Source organism: Bemisia tabaci, chromosome 8, assembly GCF_918797505.1.
Source record: "Bemisia tabaci chromosome 8, PGI_BMITA_v3".
Lineage (NCBI taxonomy): Eukaryota > Metazoa > Arthropoda > Insecta > Hemiptera > Aleyrodidae > Bemisia > Bemisia tabaci.
In genome coordinates this window covers 47,474,126-47,490,467 of record NC_092800.1, presented here as the reverse complement: position 1 = coordinate 47,490,467, position 16,342 = coordinate 47,474,126, and the positions used below count along the sequence as shown (strand labels likewise).

Sequence of the window (16,342 nt, the reverse complement as noted above, 5' to 3'; positions counted from 1 at the left end):
GGACTATCCTGTATAGGTAATATTCCTCCATTTTATCCTGGTTAACTAGAAGAAATACATCCCATTTTTATCCGTGTCTACCTATCATTAATATCGAATGATTTACGGAAGAATACATTTAAATTTCCCGGGGATTTTCAATGACGTTTTCTGATTGGTTAATGAAAGATCAATGAGAATGCGGAATGACACGGACGTACGCACAAAAAAGGCCATCATGTTTACTTTCCATCCATCATGTTTTATCCCATATAAACCGTTTCAAACAGATTATTCACCTTATCTTAAAATTCCAAACTTAATTGAAGTAAGTTTGTAGCTAAATTGATGATGATGTTTTGAATGAATAAGTATCTAACAAAACTTCAGCAGTATCAATAAAAATTACAAGAAAAATGGGAATTAAAAAAAAATTATGTGATATTTTCATCATGAATTGACAGAATCTACGAGGGGGTTGGGCCGCGGAGCGGCCAGGGGGCGGAGCCCTCTAGTTTATCTATAAAAATTCCCACTCTGTCAAACGATTGCCCTTGGCTTTTACTAATAGTCATAGCAAATGCTAATCTAACGGGGAATTGTTTCCTATTCAAAACAAAAGGTAGGTTTGTTTCTTCTTTTGTGTTAAGTGTAATTTTTGGTAGTGCAACTATTTTTCCTTTATTTTCTCCTTTTAAAACTGAGCAATGCAAAATGCATTTGTTTATTTTTAAGACAATTAATCTTGTCCCATTGCACAATCCATCCTCGATACAAATGTTGCGTAGTAACATAACCACTGCTCCTTCTTTTAACTTTAAATTTTGACTTGGCATTCCTGAAGGGTTCAATGAAACATGCGATTATCGATACATGCGATTATCAGTTTGATGTATTTGATTTGTTTGATTGTGTTTCATGATGTGTTTGTTGTGTTTGATTGTGTTTCATGATGTGTTTGTTGTGTTTGATGTGTTTGATTGTGTTTCATGATCTGTTTGCTGTGTTTCGTGATGTGTTTGATGTGTTTGATTGTGTTTCATGATGTGTTGGAGTGTTTCATGATGTGTTTGCTGTGTTTCATGATGTGTTTGCTGTGTTTCATGATGTGTTTGCTGTGTTTCATGATGTGTTTGCTGTGTTTCATGATGTGTTTGTTGTGTTTGAAGTGTTTCATGATGTGTTTGATGTGTTTGCTGTGTTTCATGATGCATTTGATGTGTTTTATCCCGGTTTCTTAACATAGTTACATCCAGTTTTATCCATGACTATACTGTATATAGGTAAAATTACTGCATATTATCCCGGTCACTTTGAAGAAATCCCGTAAATCACCTTTTATCCCAGTCAATACTCCTTTAAATCAAACGATATATCGAATATCGATATATAAAGATCGATATCCTTCCTGTTATCCCGGTTTCTTGATATAGTTACATCCCGTTTTATCCATGACTATCCTGTATAGGTAAAATCCCTCCCTTTTATCCCGGTTATTATGAAGAAATCCCGTTTTATCCCAGTCAATACTGCTTTAGAACAGACGATGTATCGAAGATCGATACACAAAGATCGATATCCTTCCTGTTATCCCGGTTTCTTAATATAGTTACATCCCGCTATATCCATGACTATCCTGTATAGGTAAAATCCCTCCCTTTTATCCCGGTTATTATGAAAAAATCCCGTTTTATCTCAGTCAATACTGTTTTAGAACAAACGATGTATCGAAGATCGATACACAAAGATCGATATTCGTCCTGTTATCCCGGTTTATTAATATAGGCACATCCCGTTTTTCCAGGACTATCCTGTGTAGGTAATGTTTCTCCCTTTTATCCTGGTTAATTAGAAGAAATCCCTCCCATTTTTATACGTGTCTAACTATCATTAATTCCTTTAACGATAACGATAACGATTAACAATATATCGAATATCGACATATAAAGATGGATATCCTTCCTGTTATCCCGGTTTCTTAATATAGTTACATCCCGCTTTATCCATGACTATCCTGTATAGGTAAAATCCCTCCCTTTTATCCCGGTTATTATGAAGAAATCCAGTTTTATCTCAGTCAATACTGCTTTAGAACAAACGATGTATCGAAGATCGATATCCGTCCTCTTATCCCGGTTTCTTAACATAGTTACATCCAGTTTTATCCATGGCTATACTGTATATAGGTAAAATTACTGCATAATATCCCGGTCACTTTGAAGAAATCCCGTAAATCACCTTTTATCCCAGTCAATACTCCTTTAAATCAAACGATATATCGAATATCGATATATAAAGATCGATATTCGTCCTGTTATCCCGGTTTATTAATATAGGTACATCCCGTTTTATCCATGACTATCCTGTATAGGTAAAATCCCTCCCTTTTATCCCGGTTATTATGAAGAAATCCCGTTTTATCCCAGTCAATACTCCTTTAAATCAAACGATATATCGAATATCGATATATAAAGATCGATATCCTTCCTGTTATCCCGGTTTCTTAATATAGTTACATCCAGTTTTATCCATGACTATACTGTATATAGGTAAAATTACTGCATATTATCCCGGTCACTTTGAAGAAATCCCGTAAATCACCTTTTATCCCAGTCAATACTTCTTTAAATCAAACGATATATCAAATATCGATATATAAAGATCGATATCCTTCCTGTTATCCCGGTTTCTTGATATAGTTACATCCCGTTTTATCCATGACTATCCTGTATAGGTAAAATCCCTCCCTTTTATCCCGGTTATTATGATGAAATCCCGTTTTATCCCAGTCAATACTGCTTTAGAACAAACGATGTATCGAAAATCGATACACAAAGATCGATATCCTTCCTGTTATCCCGGTTTCTTAATATAGTTACATCCAGTTTTATCCATGACTATACTGTATATAGGTAAAATTACTGCATATTATCCCGGTCACTTTGAAGAAATCCCGTAAATCACCTTTTATCCCAGTCAATACTTCTTTAAATCAAACGATATATCGAATATCGATATATAAAGATCGATATTCGTCCTGTTATCCCGGTTTATTAATATAGGTACATCCCGTTTTTCCAGGACTATCCTGTATAGGTAATATTCCTCCCTTTTTATCCTGGTTGATTAGAAGAAATACATCCCATTTTTATACGTGTCTACCTATCATTAATTCCTTTACGGAAGAATACATTTAAATTTCCCGGGGATTTTCAATGAAGTTTTCTGATTGGTTAATGGAAGACCAATGAGCATGCGAAATGACACGGACGTACACACAAAAAAGGCCTTATATTTTTTTACTATAGTAATAAGATAAGATAAGATATAAATAAAATTATTTTCCTCTACTTTAATTGAGTTGTATGTACCTACGTATAATCGTTTCAAAGTTTAACTTCTTTTTTTGTACGTGGTTTGGTCTTCCTAATTTACCTACTCTTCACTCGAGCTGATTTTGCAATGCAAGCAATGATGTCAGAGAAAAGAGGCTCCGAGTTTGGTGAAAGTAATACTAGCTATTTGTAAGTAAGTCCGTAGACTCAGAAATAAAAGAATGATCGTTTCTCAATTTGTGTGAGTTTGTTTTTCCCTCCTCCATTAAAATAGCCTGCGTCATGGTAATGGCAACCCATCTCTTATGGACTGTGACAGTATAGCTCAGTGACTTAGAGGGCAAGTGGAATAACAGTAGATTTTGTTATTTCTAGAAATATATGTTTAACGTTTCAAAATCATGCAGAGCTCTATTGAAGAAAGAGAGTTCAAACTTTGCTAGTTCAAACATAGATGCTAAAAAATTGGATTTCACTTAGTAGTTAATTTTTCGTATGATATATTTTAAGACTAGTTTAATGTGAAATCATTTATACCTATCTCAATTTTTTCAAGAACTGCACTTATGCCACTTTTCTTCCAAGCCTCTTTCCTTAAATACGTAATCTATACTCACTTCTCTAAGTTCATATCAAAATTTTGGAGGAAATCATCCCTCCCTTGCCAGGTTCATAATTTTGGCTTTCAGCTGCTGAACTCCTGTCCTTCCAAAATAAAAAGGAAAGAATTCCTGTGCTAGTATCCAGTCCTGCACCCTTCATAAAAAATTTAGAGGTCTCGGCATCAGTAACAGGACAAGTGAAGTAATTTCTCGTCAAGTGGGCCTTGATTTTTCCCCTCTTTTTCCTAAATTCCAAAAACAGTTCAAGGCGTCATTTGAAAGGAACTTTGGAATAGGTCTTATCTACTTCTCTTATGAGGTTCATCATGATGCATGTATTATATCAGTGACTTTGGCTTGTTACTAAATCTGCGATCATGCATGTTTTATGGCTTTCGAAAAAAAATATAATCAATGTATTTCCTTGAAATCCTCTTCGAATATTTTGACTGAGTGAATAAAATTTACTAAAGCTTCATTAAGAGGTTTTCATTTGTATTGATTTTTAAGGAAAAATACTTGAAACATGAGCAGGAATTTGCAACATCTCAATCTGAGGAACGGATTTTTTTACTTCAGCCATCAGTATGGATATGTCGCAGGCAAATAGTCAAATCAGACATTTCATCAAATGCCCAGGCAGATAGTCAAATTTTGATGGTTTACAAAGACTCGTGAGTTTTTGACGAGGAACCATCTAGTTTTCATTAATTTGAAAATTGAAAGTAATAATTCATCAAAACTACCAACTTATCTTGTATTTTGCGCTCCGGATGCTCCTCGTATATTTTAACTATCAGAATTTTAAAAAGTCTGTATTATATGACATGCTGAAAATCCCGAGATGAAAGCTCGTTTAAGGGGTACCTAGATGTAATTTATTTACAATTGTTTGATCCTAATTTTTACAAAAACTCCTTATGTTCTTGAGACAATAATTATTTTGTGTAAAATTAGCAAAATAATCGGAATTTCAATGGAAATAAGATTATTTGACTATTTGCCTAGGCATTTGTCAAAATGCCTGATTTAGTCAAACAAGACAAGTCCTGCGGCAGATACGTATCCTCATGCTGTTACCACCAACAACTTCTAAAGCATGAACTGGAATGCCTCTCTTGCTTTCTTCCGTTGGCTTTTATAAAGCAGCGAGCATGGATGGAACCAGGAATTACTTTTTTGAGGGAGGGTTAGGAGGCAAACTGACCATCCTTCGACGTCCTATCTTTGTTTATAAAATTGAAACAAATCCGTGTGACCATCTACAGGAAAAGGCACATTGATCCAAGAGAAAACTTTCCAATATGTAGTTGCCAAAGATTGCTCTACCTATTGGAAAAGTTTTTTCTTGGATCAAGCGTACCGTGCCCTCCCCCCCTTTATTTCGTACAAGGGCGGAACTACTTTTGGAGGGTCAGAGGGACACCTCGTCATTAAGGGAGGTCTATGTGACAGTAAAAAAATCATTCCTTCAAAGGGTATATTGGGTTTCCCCTGTTCCAAAGAAGGGCTCAGAGGATTTCCCAAGTTTCCAAGGGGGTCAGGGCCTCCCGCAGGAAAATGTCGAGAACTTGGGTCGTCTCAGGAACAATTTTTTGCTGCTCTACCAACAAGTTTAGAAATGGAATTAAAATTGAAAAGGAAGGTGAAAAATATCCCGCAGCCTTATTTAGAAAAATCTCACATTTTTCGGGAGGGACTGAGTAGATTCTTGGATGGGGAGGGGCGTTTGCCCCCTCCCCCCTAAATTAGTTCCGCCCATAGTCTCCCATCCTCTTCTCTCCTTTTTTTTTTAATTGCTGCGTGTCGTATGCCTCTCATCTATCTTTACCTTCACTGGATTATAACTTATTATTTCTTCATTATCTCTGCTTCTCCTCGCATTCGTTTTTCATAGGCATCAAGGACAGTGAGAAACCTCCCAGGAACGAAGATGGCGGTAAGTTAGCGAGCATAAAACCGATTACTATAAAATATGTGAAGAAGGGCGCGCGGAGACTATGACGAAATATCTCGCGGCCGCACGAATTTGAAGCAGAATAATTTAAATGCTAGGGGAGAATTGTGCGGATTTAACTGTATAGATGACCTCACTAGTCAATGACTCATTGACTCACCCTACCGTAGGACTATACTCAGCAAGCACGAATACGGCAAGTAGGTCGGCTTCAATTTCAGTTCATTCACCATGCTTCATTCATCGTGTCATTTTTGTCCTGATTTTATTCCGTAATGTGCGCAAAACCTCTGTCCAAATGAATGGAATAAGTTATGAGGACGCGGGCAGCTGTGCTCGTTGAAACGTCGAGGAACAAGGACCTGTGTGACGCGCCTGCTGTGGCGACCCCTCACACGATCGAAGTTGCTAGCAGCGCTCCTCCCAAAGGCAATACCTAAGCTTGAGCTCCGGTGGTCATTCGTTTCGTTCTACCAACACGCAGCAGACCTTAACGCACAACTCAACAGGTCTGGAAGAGGTAAAAGTGGAAAGACCAAGGCCAAGGGCAAGTCCAAGACCCGCTCACCCCGTGCTGGGCTCCATCCAATTTCCAGTAGGACGTATCCACCGACTTCTCCGCAAAGGAAACAATGCCGAGCCAGTTGTTGCTGGAGCTCCCGTCTATCTTCCCGCTGTCATGGAATACTTGGCCGCTGAAGTCCTTGAGTTGACTGGAAATGCCGCTCGTGACAACAAGAAAACGAGGATCATCCCCCGTCACTTACAACTTGCCATCCGTAACGGTGAGGAATTGAACAAGCTTCTCTCTGGTGTCACCATCGCCCAAGGAGGTGTCCTGCCCAACATCCAAGCCGCGTCATGGAGCCGGCCGGTTTGCCCTCATGGCACTTCTCATGGCTTATCCGTCCGTACATGCCACCCAGTGCAGCAGGGAGTGGAAACACGTCCACGTTAGGATCTTATGGTAACGGACAGAGTGGCATGAAGCGTAAGAAGGAAATCAAAAATTGGAAATTTCAGTGAAATCTTTCATGAAATTTCACGAGGCAGTGTGAGATAATTCGTATTTTTCAGGGGCCCGAGTATGCAACACGCATTCAAGCACCCGAAAGTAAAAGGAGAGTAACGATTTTTACAACCTTCGAAACATAAAAAGGAACTTGTATTTTTCAATATGTTTCATAAATATCTGAGATTACATGAAATATTTCCCGTGAAATTTTAAGATTTTATTTTTCATGAAATTTGGCCACCCTGGCGCAGAAACGAACTGCACCGTTCAATCTATCAACCGATGTCTTCGAGCGTTATCGCCGTTGTCTCTTAAATGGACTGACAAGGGGAGTCTACGAAGTGACATCCTGGGATTGGGTTCATTTTGCTTGTACATGAAGAAGAGACAAATCTAAGGTTGACGTATTTTTTTTCAGCCGCCACCTCCCAACCGTTCTCGAGATATCGATTTTTAAAGTTACGATTTTTGCACGTTTCCGCGCGGAGTTCCGGCGAGTCAAGTGAGCGCCGGCAAGCTGCACGAAGCGCGTTTCCTATCAGCGCTGCAGACCGGCCATTCTTATAAATAGTTCCGTGGCCGAGTGGTAGAGGGTTCGCCTACCGTTTAAAGGATCGCGAGTTCGAATCCCGCTTTGAGCCGTAGCTTACAGGGTACGCCGCAATGCGTTTTTACAAGTTTTCTTTATTTTTATCACACACCAAGGGGTCCGCCCCCTGGCCGCTACGCGGCCCAACCCCCGTGGCGAAAAGGCGCGCTTCGCGGCGAGCGAAATCATCGAAATTGACCGTTGACGGTTGCAAAGTCAGAGTAAAGAAAAAGTCATTAAGAATATAGTGTGGTGGGAAATTTTTATTTGAAACATCATTTTATCATTCAATTAAAATTATTTACCCAGTAACCGTCAACGGTCGATTTCGATGATTTCGCTTGCCGCGAAGCGCGCCTTTTCGCCCCGGGGGCTGGGCCGCGCAGCGGCCAGGGGGCGGACCCCTTGGTGAGTGATAAAAATAAAGAAAACTTGTAAAAACGCATTGCGGCGTACCCTACAAGCTACGGCACAAAGCGGGAATCGAACCCGCGATCCATGGAACGGTAGGCGAACACTCTACCACTTGGCCACGGAACTATTGATAAGAATGGCCGGTCTGCAGCGCTGATAGGAAACGCGCTTCGTGCAGCTTGCCGGCGCTCAGTTGACTCGCCGGAACTCCGCGCGGAAACGTGCAAAAATCGTAACTTTAAAAATCGATATCTCGAGAACGGTTGGGAGGTGGCGGCTAAAAAAAAATACGTCAACCTTAGATTTGTCTCTTCTTCATGTACAAGCAAAATGAACCCAATCCCAGGATGTCACTTCGTAGACTCCCCTTGTGAGTTAAGCAGAAAGGAGCCAACCTACATTTTGGAAAAAATTGAATTATGAATGGTTTTGAGCTCAACCACTGCTCTGCTATGTATCGCCAAGAAGTCGAAGTTTTTGTTGCAGCAAATTTTGCAGAAATTGAACTTGAAGTTTATCTTTTGCATTGAGTCTTATGGGGGGCTGAACTTTGAACCTCTTTTTCTCGATTCGATCCCGAATATTTTTTTTTTTCTTTTTTTTTTTGCACAATAGAAATTTTGTACAATAAACACTTTTAGACTTCATGTAAGTCTTTTAAAAGCTTGTCTTAATTGTCGAAGTAATATTAAACTAATTGTAGGTACGTTTTATAAAAAGTACTACCTTTATAATATTAAGGAGGAAGAAACAGACAGATTTACTTCAAAGTAAAAAGGCGTTATTAATTTATCTGTGTGGAATTGGGCTACCGGACTCGGTCAAAGCCCGAAAAACCTCCGATTACGTCTTAAGAGCGTAGGGAGGCAGGTGTGGTTTAACTGATTAAGGAAATTTTGAGAAGCCCTGGATTCCAAGCTCGTAGGGCTTGCGACGTCTTAATCTTCGACGACATCGGTCCCATTCCAAGAGCTCAACAGCTTCAGGGTTGTGGTGCCGGTGTAGACGAAATTCGTATGCAGTGTACATCTTGGTGATGTAGTCCTCCACTGAATCAATGTTGAGGTCCGTGCGAATATCTACATTCGTCTCGTACCATCTTGCTTTAGTAATACTTCTCAGGATCTTCATTTGCATGATTTCCATTTTATCTAAATTTGACTTGGCTGCGCAACCCCACAATTGGCAACCGTAACTCCAAACAGGCCTCAACATTGATTTGTAGAGGAGCAACTTAATATTTAGCGATAACCGTGACTTACGTCCGATGAGCCACTGCACATTGGAAAATTTCAGTCGCAATTGTGCTACTTTTTTTTTAATATGGTTGCCCCACCTGAGCCTGGAATCCAGCTGAAGTCCAAGATATTCGGCGACAGAGTTGTGTGGAATTTTATCTTCTCCTAAAGAAAGCGGGATGTGAATATATGGACGATTAGTAAAAATTACTTCAGCTGATTTTGAGGCATTTAATTTTGTTTTATCTCTCATTGTCCATTTATTTATTTTATTCAAGTGTTGCTGAGCTGTATGACGTGCCTCTGTATAGCTTTTAGACATGGCTAGCACGGGAGTATCGTCGGCATAAACTCCCAGTTTCCCCCTCCTTCCAGACTGTGGGATGTCTGTGGTAAAGAGAGAGTAGAGAAGAGGGGAAAGACAGGAGCCCTGTGGAACCCCCGCTCGTATTTGTCTGAAACCTGATGTTGTGTTTTCATATCTGACTCTGAACTGTCTTCCAGTAAGAAAGGACGATAGGAGCACACACAGGTTACATGGGAGCATGGTGAAAAGTTTATCGACGAGCCTCTCATGCCAGACTCGATCGAACGCTTGTGCTACATCAAGGAAACGAACTGCACCGTTCAATCTATCAACCGATGTCTTCGAGCGTTATCGCCGTTGTCTCTTAAATGGACTGAGTTAAGCAGAAAGGAACCAACCTACATTTTGGAAAAATTGAGTTATGAATGGTTTCGAGCTCAACCACAGCTCTGCTTTCTATCGCCAAGAAGTCGAAGTTTTTGTTGCAGCAAATTTTGCAGAAATTGAATTGAAGTTTATCTTTTGCATTGAGTCTTATGGGGGGCTAAACTTTGAACCTCTTTTTCTCGATTCGATCCCGATGTGGCTTGGTTCCTTTCTGTTAAACTCCGTCCGAATCGTCCATGGACAATTTTCCTAGAGGAAATTTAAAAATCATCTTTGTGAACGGTAACTTTGAACACAGGATAAGAAAAATCTTCGATTTCCTGATATGAGAGTTCACTTCTCATTTCAAATTCCTAGTTTCGAAACGTGTTCCTGTTCTTGTGAAGGTGTGGTGGCAACCCACCACTCCGCCAACCACCACAGCTCATTGGCTGGAGCTCGACACTGCCACCACGGCTATATCTAGCCGCGAGGTCATCTCATTTAACACTCCGCGCCCGTACGTCACACGGGACTCACGTCGTCGTACAGAACCCAGTGGACATCATGCAGCCGGCCGGCTCGCCCTTTCCAACGGCCCTTCTTAGGGCCATCAAACGATGAGCACCTCTCATGGCTTAGTCCGTATTAACATAAAAATCGGTCAGACCTAAAAAATACAAATGTTACCAAACCAAACTTGATAAATCCATTGTTATACGATTTTGAACGTCTACGGAAATTTCTCGTAACAAAAATAATATTTATTAATAAAAATAAACTGATTATAAAGAATACAAGATTATTAATGTAATTACAATCTAAAATTAAAACACCAAAAATAACCACTAAACAACGTTTACTTATGAATCCCAGAAAAGAAAGAAATCCAGCAATCCCTAGTCCAGAAGTAAACACTGTAAATTTTTCAGCCAAACTCACCTGACTTACCCGATCCTTCTTCCGCCAGTATCACGAGGAAGAATCATCTCCATTAATAGTTATTATTATGGTACATCTACATGTAGTGCCCATTCGAGGCAAATGTGCGTTTTGGAGCACACCTGCTCACCATTTCGATTAAGGGGTTCAACTGATGAGGCGCGTACGTGTGGAGTAGCTGGAGAATCGAGATAATAAGCGATTTCAGCTATAATCGGACCACATTTTGCACGAAGGAAACATTTTTGAAACAACATGTAAATCATCGGTTACCCTGTGCAGGAAGGTGCTCTCGTGGAAGAGACAGAGATTGTGGTTCCTTATTGCAAATTTTTATCCAGTTATTCTTGAAATATAATCGTGACGAATTCGCTGAAAAAATCCAAGTTTTAAGCATCCGATGTGAGTTCAAACTTCCTTTCTCCATGTAATTTTTTGTATCAGTGCAGTGGTATATGGGATTCCCGCTCGCCGCGCACTCTCGCGCCAACGTACGCAACTGCTTGCTCACGGCTCAACTTGTGTTTCAATTCTTCCCTATTCAGTCGGGCCTAGCTTTGAACTTTGAGATGGCACGAGATTAAGTCATTCCTTTGACTAATGATGCTAATCATGCTAATGCTAATGATGCTTTCTATTGCTAATGATTAATATCTTTTTTTTACTTATAGATTTAATATATTTAAGTGCTGTTTTATGTCAGCACTTAAATATTAATAGCTATATTACTTTATGTATATGTTATTCTACCTCTCCTTCTCTATTGCTAATGATTAATATCTTTTTTTTACTTATAGATTTAATATATTTAAGTGGTGTTTTATGTCAGCACAATCTTTATCTCAGCTTAATCTTTGGGTTCGTGATGGACAGAGACTAAGGAAATCAAACATGATTGTGCGGTTAACAGCTACGTTCCATGAATAGGTGAAGGAAGAATAGCCATTAGCTGTAAGGTTAGAGGTCCAACTCAATGATAGGAAACTGAAACAGAAGTTGAAGAAGTTGCGTACGTTGACACGAGAGCGCGCTAGTACCTACAGCTCGCTCATTGGTCAGTGATGACGCTAACTATTGCAAATCTATTAACGAGTTGCAGAGCTAACGCGCTCTCGCGTCGACGTACGCAACTTCTTGCTTTTATGGCAAATTTGTGTTTCAGGTTTACCCTGTCCAATCGTGCCTCTGACCTTTCATCATACTCACTGGTGATGGAATGGATGGGTCAAAGTGCTCGTAAATTTGGTGGCCCTGAAAAGGGCCGTTCTAAAGTGTGGAGCCGGATGAACAGATAATCTACTTCGAGCTGGTGTACTTGGTGACGGCCTTGGTTCCTTCCGAGACGGCGTGCTTGGCCAATTTTCCGGGGAGGAGGAGCCTGACAGCGGTCTGGATTTCCCGGGTGGTGATGGTGGATCTTTTGTTGTAGTGGGAGAGACGGCTAGCCTCGGCGGCGATACGTTCGAAGATGTCGTTGACGAAGGAGTTCATGATAGACATAGCCTTGGAGGAAACTCCGGTGTCGGGGTGAACTAGCTTCAAATCTTTGTATAAGTAGATGGCGTAGGATTCCTACCTCCTACGCTTCTTCTTTTCGTCACCCTAGGTAATGTTCTTCTGGGCCTTGCCGGCATTCTTCACTGCCTTACCGCTTGCTTTCGGTGCAATTGCGTCACTCTGTTCGGTCCATCTGCAAACGAATGACTGTGCTAGCTCGGCTCGGGTTTTTATATACAACGGGCCGCCTCGCTGCGCCCAATCCCGAGGCGGTCTAGCCGGCTCGCGGTGGGGCGCCAGGTGCTTGCCCATTTCCCCTCTCTACTCTTTTGTCCTCTCCGGTGGCGGGCTCGTATAATATTCCGTTGTACGTTCAGCGCAGACCGCTCAGTCGTAGAGTTTATTATAAATTCCGTATTTAAGGTTCTCATGCGCTACCTTCCGTATCATGAGTACCTCAGCCCGGCGATAACTTTTGTTGCGGACGTCTCGTTCTATGCCGTAAACTGTCCCGGAGTTGATCTGCTCAGCCCGAAACATTCATTCAAAATTTTTCGAAGATTGACCGGGACGCATTCAGCGAAAAGGAACCAGCGCGATTACAGTGCTTTCAAAATCGTGCAAATTCTTCTTTATTTTTAAAAATACTCAGTAAATGTACAGCTTTAAAATTCACAAAATTATTTTCCCTTAAAATCAACAATTTTTTGGGGTTGGAAACGAAAACTATTTATTGCGCTGGTTCCTTCTTTACTAAATGGGATCCGATTAATGTACCTTTGTTGCGGACGTTTCGTTCTACGCCGTAAACTGTCCCGGAGTTGGTCTACTCAGCTCCAAAGAATCATTAATTCCTCAAGTGAGTTTACGATTAAAATTTCAACATTAAATAATTCATTTTGTAAACTCCCGTCAGATCCATAGAGCACAAGTGAACCGAGTTCATCAGAAAGGAACCAACCCACATCTTTGAAAAAATCGAGTTGAGGATGCTTTTGAGTTCCTCTAGTTTCATATTTTCTTCTGCCAAAATATTCAAAGTCGAAAAAAAAATTATCATTTTGTGAAATGAGGCGTTAAAGTTTACTTTCTACACGGAGTCTTTTGGAGGAATAACTCGAAATCCAAGCCAGGACCAATCTGCAGTTTCTAGATGGTTGGTAGTGAATGCTGATTACTGATTATTCCGGTCCAAACCTTGAAAATCACAGGTCTAAACATGCCTTCGGAAGAACGGAAAAACTTTGCGAAACTAGGAATTTGAAATGAAAAGTGAACTTTCATAGCAGTAAATGAAGATCTTTCTTATCCAGTGTCCAAAGTTTTAGCGTTCACAAAGTTGATTTTTAAATTTCCTCAAGAAAATAAATTGTCCATGGACGATTTTAGAGACAACGCTCAAAGACCGTCGGTTGATTGATTGTACAGTGCAGTGGATCAGTGAGTGGAAACACGTACACCTACAAGTTGGGTTACTGTATTTACGGCAGAGAGTATAGAAGGTTAAGGCCTGCATAGACGATCAAATTCCCGAACCAATTCCGATCAAAGTAGCATCAAAGTGTCGGGAGTCATCAGTCTGAAATTCATTAATTTGCTTCATTTTAAAATGAAAACTTGGCAGAAATGTTACCTGTAGCAGAGAATGATGAATGGTTGTACTCCGGTCTAATCTTACCTTGATCAAAAAAGTGGGGCCCGTCCAAATTTGATGGTAGATGGTGACCACCAGTCATCAGCGTGTCTACTTTGATCGGAATTGGTTCGGAATTTGATCGTCTATCGAGGCCTTACGAGCCCGACTGGATAGGGAAGAATAGAAACAGAAGTCATTACCACTGCGCGCTGATCAGTTAAGCGAGAGTTGCCGACGGACGATGTATAAAAAATTGCCTATGTGGAGGTGGTCCGGCAGCAACATACCCGCCGCTAGTCACTGAAAAACAGTAGAAAATAGTAGTTGCGTACGTTGCCAGCGAGCGCTTCTTTTTCAATTCTCTAGCATTGAGTCGGGCCCTTATTATTAACCTTCTATTCTATACTCTCTGATTTACGGAGAGCACATTAATTATTCTACAACGTAAGTTTAAGTTGCTCGAAAATTTGGTGGCCCTGAAAAGGGCCGTTTTAAAGTGAAGAGACGATTGGAGAAAATCAGCTAATGCTTTCTTCTCGGTCTTCTTGGGCAGAAGCACAGCTTGAATGTTGGGCAAGACACCGCCTTGAGCAATGGTGACACCGGAGAGAAGTTTCTTCAATTCCTCGTCATTACGGATGGCAAATTGCAAGTGACGGGGGATGATTCTCGTTTTCTTGTTGTCTTAGCGGCATTGCCAGCCAATTCAAGAACTTCAGCGGCCAAGTATTCCATAACAGCGGCTAGGTAGACGGGAGTTCCGGCACCAACTCGCTCGGCATAGTTACCTTTGCGAAGCATACGATGGATACGTCCAACAGGGAATTGCAGCCCAGCGCGGGATGAGCGGGTCTTGGACTTGCTCTTTGCCTTTCCTCCTTTACCTCTTCCAGACATGATGAATTGAGCGTTTAGATCTGCTGCGTGTCGAGAGAGCGAAACGACAAACGAATGACCACAAGGTACCAAGCTTGGGTATTTATACTTGCGCGACTGCCTTCCGGCAGCCAATGGGAGGAGGGCGCGGCTAGCAACTTCGATCGTGTGAGGGGTCGCCGCAGCAGGCGCGTCACACAGGTCCTTGTTCCTCGGCGTCTCAACGAGTACAGCTGCTGGCCTCCTCATAGCTTATTCCATTTAATTGAACAGAGGCTTTGCGCACATAACGGAATGAAATCCGGACAAAAATGAAATGATGAATGAAGCATGGTGAATGAACTGAAATTGAAGCCGACGTAGTTCCGGTACTCGTTCGATTTCTGAGTTCAGTCCTTTGGTAAGGTGAGTCACTGTCTCATGAGTCCATCTATACAGTTAAATCCGCACAATTTCCCCCTAACATTTAAATTTAATTTCTGATTTCAGAGCGTAGCAAATTAGTAAACTCCACCAGGGAGAGGAAGAGAGATAATCTTGATGTGTTGCATCAATTTGATTTCTGAACGTCTAAGCGGAGAGGTTAGGCGCGGAAGTGAAATGGTTGCATTTGATACTAAATGAGGAGAAAACTTTCTTGAACCAAAGTATTAGAATTTCTTAGATGACTTATGTATCTAATAGCTTCCTTATGAGTATTGTAATTTGTGTGGCGGCCAATCACCGCCTCTCCAGCGCGGCGCATCCCGCGCTCGCCCGTGATCGGCCGACACGGTCGCTCCCCGAGGGTATAAGACCAGCGCCCCCGGCCACCCACGGCACTCGTGCTCAGTCCTCAAGTCAGTCAAGTCCAGTAGTACTAGCCACGCTGCTCCAGTCTTAGCCCGCTCCAGACGCCATCCATCCTGTCTCTCATCACCACCTAAAACGGCCCTTTTCAGGGCCACCACATCACTTGAGCACCCACAAACAAATCTGATACAAGTCTGGTTAGTCATCTGATTGGATAGAGGGTTTTTTTAATTTTTTTTAATAACGTACTGAACATGATCCTGCCAATTTAAATTCTTTTTTAACTTTTAAAGACTCTGTATTTTATGCCATACTGAAGATTTCCAGAAAAATGTTTGTTCAAAAGCTGAACATTGTTGTAAATGCCATCGGGTGATGTACATTTCTACTGAGAATTCTTTCTTGCAGGAGATACGAATTATTTCGTATGATATTACATTACGGACTTAATGAGAATTTCAAGCTACGTAAGAACATTTGGACTACATTTTGCAATAAAGAACTATAAATTTTACCCCGGTTTAAAAACAGCGTATGTGCAATTGGTTTCCCTATCCACAAAAGTGTTTTTTTCAGATGAGCCAGAATTTATAGTTCCAAATTGCAATATTCAGTCCATTTGACTGTCGGTCTAGGCCACAGGCATTTTGTCGAGTTAGTACTACTTTATTGATGAGATTTGATTACTGTTTGGGCGAATTTACTTACTATTCGCCTGCGATGTACTTAAAACCCCCCGCCGCTCGCAGGATTACCGGTTTTCAAATCGAGCGCCACTGCGAAAGGCTCCCATTGGC

The 16,342-nt window shown here is 41.0% G+C and overlaps 1 protein-coding gene and 2 pseudogenes across 1 annotated transcript; 1 reads left to right on the top strand and 2 right to left on the bottom strand.

Annotated features, from left to right (window-relative positions):
- The first annotated feature begins 3,453 nt into the window (after positions 1-3,453).
- LOC140225328 (histone H2A-like) lies at positions 3,454-15,068 on the top strand (annotated as a pseudogene).
- LOC140225277 (histone H2B-like) lies at positions 12,029-12,410 on the bottom strand. The gene has a single exon (XM_072303561.1). The coding sequence runs from the start codon at positions 12,242-12,244 to the stop codon at positions 12,041-12,043; it is 204 nt and encodes a 67-aa protein (XP_072159662.1). The 5' UTR covers positions 12,245-12,410; the 3' UTR covers positions 12,029-12,040.
- LOC140225264 (histone H2A-like) lies at positions 14,278-14,774 on the bottom strand (annotated as a pseudogene).
- Positions 15,069-16,342: the final 1,274 nt, after the last annotated feature.

What these genes read in the sequence shown, in the direction of transcription:
- LOC140225277 (XM_072303561.1), bottom strand. Translation starts at nt 12,244, where the DNA reads ATGTCTATCATGAACTCCTTCGTCAACGACATCTTCGAACGTATCGCC.